The 11,055-nt window shown below is 41.3% G+C and overlaps 1 protein-coding gene across 1 annotated transcript; it reads left to right on the top strand.

Annotated features, from left to right (window-relative positions):
- Window positions 1-3: 3 nt before the first annotated feature.
- On the top strand, window positions 4-9,768 carry KIAA0907 (KIAA0907 ortholog; the record flags this gene model as incomplete). Its single annotated transcript, XM_010186646.1, has 13 exons — window positions 4-66; window positions 1,312-1,440; window positions 1,792-1,871; window positions 2,552-2,604; window positions 2,853-3,016; window positions 3,438-3,649; window positions 4,293-4,353; window positions 5,175-5,232; window positions 5,443-5,696; window positions 6,179-6,334; window positions 7,345-7,457; window positions 8,504-8,595; window positions 9,558-9,768. Coding segments are annotated over 13 exons (1,635 nt in total), but the record flags the coding sequence as incomplete, so codon positions are not given.
- Between the last annotated feature and the right edge of the window lie 1,287 nt (window positions 9,769-11,055).

Genomic DNA, 11,055 nt, shown 5'->3' with positions numbered 1-11,055 from the left:
GCGAAAATCAACGCGATGTTAATGGCCAAAGGGAAACTGAAGCCGGCGACCAGCACGGCAGACAAGGTGGGTGCCCGGAGGGGCGGCAGGAGCCGCACCGTGCCGTGGGCCTGCCAGGCCCGGCGGGCGAGGGAGGGTATCAGAGTCTGTTTTCTGTAGACCTGCGACTTTTATTTGTCGGAATAGCTCTCGGTGAGATGGGAAACGACGGAAGTTCACTTCGTGGAGTAGGATGTAAAAAAAATGCGCCAGAAAACCCTTTTAAATTTTTATCCAGAATGAAAGAAAATAGTGACATAGCTGTGGGGTCAGTCCCACCACCCTTCTGTAAGGCTGAACTAAAGTGATCTGTAGGAAGATGATGAACTTTTTTCTGAAGTATTTTTGAAGTAGTGCAGCTGCTGTAAAAAATGCTGTATGAAACAGCCAGTTTAAAATAGGAGACAAAATTATTTTCTTACTTAAGGAGCCTGCAGGTTAATGAATGTATTTTCTTTTTAAAGTGTGGAAAGAATGGAGAAACGGAGTGTGTGTACAATACATCAGACTTATATCCTTCTGTAGCTGCTTTCTGGCTGTCAAACAAGTGCTGTGCTTTGTGTGATATTTATGAGAGTGGATGGATACCTTTTGGATGTCGCTGGAAGTTTCTCTTTTTATGGAGTCTTGATTTTTGCTTTTAGAAGGATGTACTGTCTAACACCATAAATGAAAAAAGCTGTAAGGTCTTTGTTTTAACTCTGGCTCTTCTGTGTGTCTTCTGAATCACTTTGTGACTCTGTGGCTTATTTTTCCTTAGATGCTGACACAAAATATTATGCCCTTTTTTGAAAAAAGGAGAGGGAAGTGTAGTCATAGTGTGGATGAGTTTAGATTTTGAACAAATTCTGAATTCCATGTCTATGTAAGGGGAGTTGAGAGAAGTATGAATTACGTATTTTATTAGTCTCTCAGATTTCTGTCAGAGATGCCAACTCAAGTGTAAGATGCCTTGGTTTCCATTGGAGCAGCTTTACTGCCTAATTCTACATCTTTATCTCCACTTATAGATCAGAAACACTAATTGCTTATATTAAAATGTGCTCAAGATAAACCTAGTGTTTTTATTTGGGCTCAAGTTTGTGAAGAGGTAGGTTATTAAGTATACGTATAATGTGTTTTCTGCAGATATTTTTAAAGCTTTGGGGTTCAACAGCTGAAAGGGGAGAATGAAAAGCACATTAACTCCTGGAGTACTGGGGTCGATTTGTTTGTTACGTAATTTACCTTTGCTTTCCAACCACTGATCTCTTGCAATGATTGTCTTTGAAGCTGCAGGCTCTGGGAAAAGGTCCGGCTACAAGTAAAAGCAAAGATGACCTTGTGGTGGCAGAGGTGGAAATCAATGATGTTCCCCTCACATGCAGAAACCTGCTGACGAGAGGACAGACTCAGGATGAGGTATGTCCAGGATCTGCGTCTGATTTGTTAGGCTCAGCAGCATGTTTGTACCTGTTTGTAAGGTTAAAAGAGCTTTCAAGAAACTATATTCAGTGATTGTTTCATCTTGTTACAAAACTCGTCTTTTTTAAGATATTTTGTTTAGTAGTTTGTTTTGTTCAATAAAATGTCATATGATGAGATAAGATAGCATAGTATCCTTTAGCGGGCACCGTTCATTCTCTTACCACTCTGTCAATTACTTCTGGTCTTTTCGTGCATAGCTTATACATAGCTTAAACCACTTTGGGGGTTTTGTGTGCACTTTGTTTATTATTCATAAACTCGTCACTGGCTTTTTCTTATTTGTAGATAAGTCGACTGAGTGGAGCAGCTGTCTCAACTCGAGGGAGATTTATGACTGCAGAAGAGAAAGCAAAAGTGGGACCTGGGTTTGTATTTCTTTTTTGGTGTTTCTGCTTTTTTTTTTTTTCCTAATTGGGTGGTTAAGTGGTGGGGGTTTTGTTTTGTTTTTCTTCAGCAATGTCACCTTTGGGTGCCAGAGCAAACTGACTGTTGAGCATTTTGAGTATGTTTGCCATTATTATAGTACTGACTGTATTGCTGCTTTTCTACCCGCTTAATATGGATAGAGTGAAATTTAAGAAAAAAGCAACCCAGAAAAACGCAGCAAAACAACAGAGGAAGGAACCACAAATGTCACAGATAAGACTGTGTTGAACTTCTTCCAACTGAACACTGTACTGGATCTCTTGTGCATTTTGCTGAAAGTGGGCAACTTTCCAATTACAAAGCGCTAATATTTCATAGACTCAGTGCTTTTAGTTAATTAACTTTTCATATGGACAAGCAGGTTTAAAGTTTTCAGTGGTATAACTTTAATAAGTTGTCATGTAATTAACTTCTGAATTGTAGTTTTCGGTGCAAAGCCTTGCTGCGCACGAAGCACACTGTGATATTCAGTTAATATGTATTTACTTATTTGAAGAACATTTAAAATCCTTATGGAAGACTTCATGTCTTCTTCTCGATGACTGTGATATAATTAGGTTGAAAGCATTATTGTATGTTTTCTGTTGGTTTATTGGGATATTTGACATTTCCTTTCCAGAGACCGCCCTTTATATCTTCATGTCCAGGGTCAGACACGGGAATTGGTTGACAGTAAGTGTACAAAGCATTCTGCCTTTCTCTCATTATCTGTGATAAAAGGGTTTTACTAAGCGTCTTTGTTAGGACTGGTATGGATTTGTAGTGTAAATATCTCCGTGTTGATAACAGAGCCTATTTAAATGTTGATGTCTCTGCTCAAAACTACCTAAGATGCTGTAACCTAGTCATTTCATGATTTGGTTAATCTGGGCAGTTACCAAGGGCTGAAATATAAATGAATTTCCTATTCTGTCAACTAGGAGCTGTTAACCGAATTAAAGAGATAATTACTAATGGAGTAGTGAAAGCGGCCACAGGTTCTAGTCCGACATTCAACGGAGCTACGGTTACTGTCTATCACCAGCCAGCACCTATTACACAGTTGTCTCCAGCAGTTGGCCAAAAACCCCCATTCCAGTCAGGGGTGAGTAATTAAATTGTGTGAATTTAATTGAATATCACTGATTACAAGATTTACTTACAACAGAGCATACATGTAATGTTGGGGTTTTTTTTTAGCGAATAGCACAAGAAATAAACCTCAACAACAGCAAAAACCACCAAAGCAACAGCAGAAAAAACACCCCCAAAAAAACTCTAAACCCTTGCATGTTGTGAAAACTGGAGGACTAATCAGACTGAGTCTAAAGAGTGAGACTCGGGTGACAGTGGCCTCCTAAAAGAAAAGGGATGGAGAGAGCAGTCCTACTTACAGAAAAGCGAAGGGCTGACTGTGCCATCTGACACTTTTCTGACTGTCATCGAAATAAGATTTCTGGCCTTCAGTGAAACAAATATCCTAATTCTTAGAGTGAAATAATAAGGTTTTACTGTTACGTTTACAGATGCATTATGTTCAGGACAAGTTATTCGTTGGTTTGGAACATGCTGTACCTACATTTAACGTGAAGGAGAAGGTGGAAGGGCCTGGTTGCTCCTACTTGCAGCACATTCAAATTGAAACGGGTGCCAAAGTCTTTCTTCGTGGGAAAGGCTCAGGTTGCATAGAACCAGCATCAGGCAGAGAAGCATTTGAACCCATGTACATCTACATCAGGTATGAAAGTTTTTTGTTGTGTGTTTTTTTGGTTTTTGTTTGTTTGTTTTCGTGGCTTTGGGTGGTTTTTTGTTTGGTTGGTTTTTTAAAATAAAATCCCAATTACCATTCATGAATGTAGTTTATAATCGTTGTGGGGAATTCTTAATTCTGACTGACTTAATGTAACTGAAATATTTTTTGAACCGGAAATGTTTTTTGAACCCGACTTTTATTTTTAATAGTGATCTCTCTAAAGTGCTAGAGATATCAACCGTATGGTGATACGGTAAAAAGTGATACTCAACCATAAGGTATTGCTTTTATTTGGAATGCAGTAAAGCTGTGTTTTATTTGGGCTTGGATTGTGATGTTGAGCTTTAAGGGGAAAAATACAAAATGCATTGACCAGTCAACTCAGTGTTCTGTTCTTACTTCTTGCAGTATTTAGACTAACCTGAATTTTCATGTAGACAGTAAACGCTCATCGTTTTTGTTAGCAATTGTGCTAAATAGCTGCAGAGCTGCTGGAGTCCCATTGAGGTGACTGGTCACTCATTAAAGGGCTAAGATCAGAGAGCAGGTTGCTGATGAAAGAAGCAGCTCCCAAATCTGATGGAAACATTTGTGCTTATGAGGTATTTTTTTTTGCGTATGTTTTCAGTCATCCAAAGCCAGAAGGTTTGGCAGCTGCTAAAAAGCTGTGTGAGAATCTATTGCAAACTGTGAGTAGCTCTTACAAATACATTCCAAAGACTCTTGTAGCTTTGGCTAATGATTTATCTTATGCTCTTGGCAAAACTGTCCATGTGTTCCAACTTGCTAAGAGGTTTTTTTTCTTCTAAGTACTGCTGTCTGGTTTTTGTACGGTGAATAAATATTGCTCGGAATGGAGCTGCAGTAGTGGAATTTGGGGGGAAAAAGAATGTAAATGCTTCCTGAGCAGGACAGGGGATGGAGGGGCGATGGGTTGTTTCCCTGTATGCAAACATAAAGGAATCTTGCTTTTTTTTAAATTGCTTTAGATTTAACTGTTCAGAGCTGTGCTGCCTGCTTTATCTTTCCTAAAATGATTGCTGTACCAAAAAAAAGTTAGAAAATCGCTCACGTGTATCCCTAGAAAAGTAATTTCTCAGGTTTTCGTATGTGAATGCGAATCAAATTAAGTCTTGTGAGACTTTTTGTTAGTATTGATAATTGAGTTTGGGCTACAAAGTCTCTTTTGAAAAATATATGGAAGCTTTTAGATTCTTTATTTTGTATCTTCAGAAGTAATTGATTTGCCACTCTTTTTCCTGTGAAAAGTTATCCTGTATTTTACACAAATCTGTCACAGAGACCAGCAGGATTCATTTTGGTGGTGGTTTTGGTCAATGGGCTTTTGTTTTCAGTTTTTGTTTGTATTATTGCTGTCTTTGTGCATAGTATTTTCTGTAGTCAAAGTCCCCTTGCGGTTTTATGGGGATCCATGGTAAGATGCCTTTTGCCTGCAAAAGGTTAATATAGTTCAGATGTTCATTGTTCAATCTTTGAAAATTCTTTGTAGGTTCACGCTGAATATTCCCGATTTGTGAATCAGATAACCACTGCGGTACCCTTAGCAGGTAAACATTATCAATAATTAAGTCTTTGGAGTTGCATTCTGCAGAGCTGTACTTACAGTTAGATTGGTGGAATTTATTTACCTGTGGAAGTCTTTAAGTCCTTCAATTGAAAAAGAGTCCAGCCTCTTTTACATTTGGTAATTAAAATTGATACTGTTTTGACTCCAAACTGAATTGAAGGTGACACTTTGACTCCCTTTCTCTCACCAGGCTTCACGCAGCCTGCTGCTATAAATAATGTACCCTCCCAGCCATCGTATTACCCCTCCAATGGATATCAGTCCGGTTATCCTGTTGTTCCCCCACCTCAACAACCAGTTCAGCCACCGTATGGTGTACCAGGCATTGTACCACCTGCAGTGCCATTGGCACCTGGAGTCTTAACAACGCTACCGACTGGAGTTCCGCCTGTGCCAACACAGTATCCAATATCTCAAGTACAACCTCCAGCCAGCACTGGCCAGGTACTGCCGCAGATTAGTTATTTGTGCTGTAGCTGTCAACTTACTAAGCTGTTTCTTTGCTAACTATAAAATACTTAAAAGTAGTTCTAGATGGAGAATTGTTCTTTAGGGTGTTTCTTTTGTTACTGTTTTGCTCATGCTTCTGCCTAAGCAACTGAATTGTTGGTCTGACTGCTTCACATTGAATTTTTTCGTAGCATAGCTGCCTGTTAACGTAAAGGATATTTGCAGGGGGCAGTCGCCCATTCATGGAAAGCGTTATCCCAGGCTGTGATGCAGCTATGTGGGTGCAATGAGGTTGAGTTATAGATAGTCGTTAGTTTGAGGTGGGGGCATTCTGTAAATGAAATACTTGGTTTATGTTGTAGATTTCCTTTTAGCTTAGGTTCTGCAAAGAAAAACTAGTGTATGAAACTACATTAATAATTTATATGCATGTTATCAAATTTTCCTGTGTTTTGTTTTCAACCTCGGTATGCCAGAGTCCACTGAGCGGTCCTTTTCTTCCTGCTGCCCCAGTGAAAACAACCATGCCCACTGGTACACAGCCACAAGTCCAACCCCATCCCCAGGGTCAAAAGAGACGTTTCACTGAGGAACTGCCGGATGAGAGAGAGTCAGGACTGCTGGGATATCAGGTGGAATAAAATCGGCAATTTTACTTCATTCACCAAAATGGAACTTGGCTCGAGAGAGATTGTTACTAGCACAGTTTATTTGGCAACAGTCACACAATACCTTTGGCAGATGGCAGCAGTTGTTAGAAAACATGAAGACCACGCTTTGGTTTCTTTGAGTGGATGCACTGTTCTTAAACTGTAACTGACTTGATTCATTGGCAGCTTGCTTTCCATACTCTTCATTTCATGAAGAATAGCGGTGCGTTCAGGTCAAAGAGATGACAATAGCGTGTTACTGGTTAGTTTAAAAGGCGATTGTTTGGGTTTTGGTTTGGGTTTTTTTATGGGTCTTTTGGGTGGGCTTGTTTGAGGGGTGGGAGGGAAATGTGGTAATAACTTCCAGACTTTCGCATTTCCCTTTCTTGCAGGTTGCACTTGAGAGGATTTCAAGAAGCCTAGTTTTAAGAGATTAATTTCTATCTTCTTTTTAGATAGCAAATGTTAAACGGTTGATTTTAATTGAACTATTTTTGAGTTCCTCAGAGTATGCGAGAAAAGGGAGTTTCTGCAACTGTTTCTGTGATGACAGACCCCTCCTCACAGGCAGAAAACGTTGATAAAAACTTTGCCTAGAGACAATGAGGAGCTGCCTATATGTTAGAGCTAGTATTAGTATCTCGAGCAGAGTTTTTACTGTGGCATGAGGTCTATACGGTATTCAGAATTAGCTGATCGAGGAAGTAATAAGTTGATCAATGAACTAAGCAGCTGTCTTTACTGTCTTGAGCTACTGAAAAGGCGGAGTGGTGGTGAGGTGTCTTCCATGTTGGTGCTTAGGTGTGTTCCTTACTATGTTACCCTCAGTATTTTTAGGAGAAAACATTTTGTTTAACAAGAGCGATTAGTGGTTTCTTCTGCTAGTTGGCAATATGCTCTGAAAAGTTGGGTTTCCTATCATTATCATTAAGGAGCTGTAGCTTGTGTTGTAGTTGTAGATTTGCTAATGCCGTGTGTTTTTCTGCTCATAGCATGGACCCATTCATATGACTAATTTAGGTACAGGCTTCTCCAGTCAGAGTGGAATCGATGGAGCCGGATCGAAGCCAGCAAGTTCCTCAGGAAAGGAGAGAGAGAGGGACAGGTGAGTGATGGAAGAATTATGTTTAGGTCTTTTCTGATTCTGATGGAAAGCTTATTTCGGAGATGATCTGCGTTTCACGGTCTCTTCTGTGACTTGGGGGCTGGGGAGTCGTTTGTTTTCTTATGGGTGTTTTTTGTGTTGTGAGATTTTTTAAATTGTTTTTTTTTTTTAAGAAAGGATGCAAGGGTTACCTTCATTTTCACTCTTCCCTAAGTCTGTATGCTCTTTGTTTGTCTGGATGTGGTATTTTGTCAATTTATTGAGATAACAGGATATCCTTGTGAAATACGTTTAAATTAAATGCAGCCCAGGGTACGGCTGGCTTTTTGGGCAGCAGGTGCATGTTGCTGGCTTGTGTCCAGTTTTTCATCCACCGGTACCCCCAAGTCCTTCTCCCCAGGGCTGTTCTCAATCTCTTCATCCTCCGCCCTGTGTTGATAGTAGGGGCTGCTCTGACCCAGGAGCAGGACCTTGCAGTTGGCCTTGTTTGAACTTCATGAGGTTCCTGTGGGCCCTCTCCTCAGGCCTGTCAAGGTCCCTCTGGATGGTATCCCTTTCCTCTAACGTATAGACTGCACCACTGAGCTTACTGTTATCCGCAACCTTGCTGCAGGTGCATTTGATCCCACTGTCTGTCACTGCTGAAGATGTAAAATAGTGTTGGTCCCGGTACGGACACTTGAGGGACACGGCTTGTTACTGGTTTCCACTTGAACATTGAGCCACTGACTGGCCAGTCCAGCCACTTTTGTACTCCTCAAATAGTCCATCCATCCAAATCCATTTCTTTCTGATTTGGAGATGAGAATGTCTGGGAGAGGGACCATATTGAAGGCCTTGCAGAAGCCCAGGAAGGTGACATCAGTTGCTCTTCCCTTGTCTACCGGTGCAGCCTTTCTGTTGTAGAAGGCCACTAGATTAGTTCAGGCAATTAAAAGTTAAACTCCTCAGGTCAAGGACTGAGTTATGAATTTGTTTGCTTTTATCTTTTACTCTTTGCTCATTTTAAAAAAAGAAAAAATAAGGGCTTGCATTGGTTTAAATAGGCAGTTGATGCCTCCGCCAGCTTTTCCTGTCACTGGGATGAAATCGGAATCTGAAGAAAGAAATGGTGCAGGGTCTTTACCAGGCAACCATGGTAAGTGCAATGAATAAAATACATTTGTAAGTCAAGTTCTCCCTTCTCAAATAAATTTGCACGGATTTCAGCATTCGTTTAAATCGGTGAAATATTTGGCTGTTCTTTATACCACACTGTTTAAGTGAAAAACAGGTCATACTGCACTGCTCTAAAATCACTTCTGTTCACTGTGATTATACACACGTGATGCTTCTCTTAAATAAGTATCTTAAGTATCTGTATGAATGAAGAGAGTGTAATTAAGGGAAGGAGTAAAGAGGTATTTTTGACCCATCAATCGGCTGAGGCACAGAATCTTGTGGGATTGTTTTGTAACACAGACACCATGTGGCTTTACATTGTGAACAGCCATCTCTAGAGGCACTAAGGAGTATCAGTGGGAGTTATGGTTCGGGTGTGTATTTACAGACACGAGTTATGTCTGCAAACAACAGAAGCACTGTCAGATTACATCATTTCATAGGGCTGTCATATATCAAGTTTGTGCAACTTGGTCAAACATAATCATTTTAACTCTCCTGGTAGTTTAGTGCCTTTCAGGTCTGCAGGTACATCATGTTGGCCTGTTTAACCTTAGTTTTTCTGCAGTATTGGTCCCAGAGATTGCTCTTCTGTTAGCTCTCTTTTGAACAAAATTTCTACTTTACTTAGTTATCTCTTTAACGGTGAAATTGCCATCACTTAGACCCATTTGCTAACTTTACCTTTTTTGTGTGTTTCTTTCTTCTTTCTCTGTTCTCTTACATGGTTCTGATGGATCACACGTGCTGTTGCTGGTGCTGTTTCGTGTGGCCTTCGACCTTGGATGACCATTGGCCTTGTGACCTCAAAATGGTGTCCAACTAACAAATTACAATTAACGTCTTTTTTTATTAACTCGTTTTGGGGCATTTTATCTCTTTTTATTTTTATTTTTCCTTCTTGGGGGCTGGGGGGATTGTTTTGTTTACCCCTCCTAGATCATCAAGCTAAGAAGATGAAAACTGCAGAAAAGGGCTTTGGATTAGTGGCATATGCTGGAGATTCGTCAGATGAAGAGGAGGAACACGGTGGCCATAAAAACGCAAGTAGTTTTTCACAGGGATGGAGTTTGGGATACCAGTACCCTTCCTCACAACAGCGAGCTAAACAACAGATGCCGTTTTGGATGGCACCATAAAAGCTGCAGAAGAGTTCTCATTCATTTTTTTTTCCCCTCTAGCAATAATGCATGTATATTACAGAATGAACTTGGCAAATACATTGTTTTTACATTTGCAGAAGCTAAAGGTTCAGTGTTCCCCCTTGAAAGGGCTCTGCCATTTTTAAAATCCTTATTTCTGCAGTGAATTTGTCAATTTAAAAAAAATATTTGAAATGGTATTCTGACAGGGCTAGCCCCTTACAGAGTGGGGGAAGCACCGTAAAAAGAACCTAGGGAAGCCTGTCGGTCTGCGCTTTCCATTTTTTCAGGATGACTTAAAAACGGAAGGAGTCAGTCAGGCTGATTTCTTTCTGCACCTGGTGTGTTGGTATTTTACCGAGTTTTCCTGCTGTCAGCCTGTGTTTGCAGTCCTGGTGAGCTAATGGTGACCCCGGCTTCAATGTTCGGACTTTCACCAAAGGAAAGGAGTATTCAGTAGTTCCGAAAAACTCGAGGATCGTGTTTCCTAGAACTCTAAACTTGATTTTATTTTAAGCATCTCCTGTAACTCCAGCACTGTTTGTTGTTTTGTTTGTTTGTTTTCCTTTAAAATGTGGTTTTACTAACCCCACAACTTCTTGTTCTAGCCAGATACTGGGGCGGGGGGATGCTCAGTTTTTCAGATGGGTTCATCTTGCCGCTAATCCCCAGGTGGACTTAGCGCTGCAGCGCTGGTACTTTTTATGTTCTCCGGTCCCCCTTGGATTTGTTCCCACTCAGCAGTTTGGACAGAACTCCTCCTCGTGAGGTTTGCCCCATCTCTTGAGTCACTCACTTACCGCTTCTACCCCTTCTGTTTCATGCTGGTTTAACAAAGAAAAGGCAGGCAGCAGCTGCATCGGGGCAGCGCCAGGACCCCAGCGCAGGCCTTGCTCTTGCCTTGAAGTGCAGATGTGGAACCTGGGAATGAGTTTTCGGGTTGTTTATGGACACGAATGCACCGCAGGCTGCCTGGAGGGGCAGGCTGTTCCAGGAAGAACTCTTTTCTACGGAGAGCAGCAGCGCGTGGGACTGTGCTGGTCAGCTTCAAAATGGGAGAAGTTTTAAAAACGGACGCGTGTGGCTGCTGCACAGGGAAGGCTTTGCTGGCGTGTGTACAAACGTCGTCTTTCCTATGTGTTGTAAATAATTAGAACCAAACTTTCATTATAAATAAACGTATAACTATTCTGCATCTCGCTGGTGCTCGGGTTCGCTGTGGCGGCCACGCGCGCTGCGCGGCGCCTCGGGGCGCTCATCCCGGCCCCCGCGCTGGCCCCTCGGGTTCGCCGGCC

This window comes from Mesitornis unicolor, unplaced genomic scaffold (genome assembly GCF_000695765.1).
Source record: "Mesitornis unicolor isolate BGI_N332 unplaced genomic scaffold, ASM69576v1 Scaffold44436, whole genome shotgun sequence".
Classification (NCBI taxonomy): domain Eukaryota; kingdom Metazoa; phylum Chordata; class Aves; order Mesitornithiformes; family Mesitornithidae; genus Mesitornis; species Mesitornis unicolor.
The sequence above is the reverse complement of the archived record's forward strand: the minus strand, read 5'-3'. Positions and strand labels throughout refer to the sequence as shown.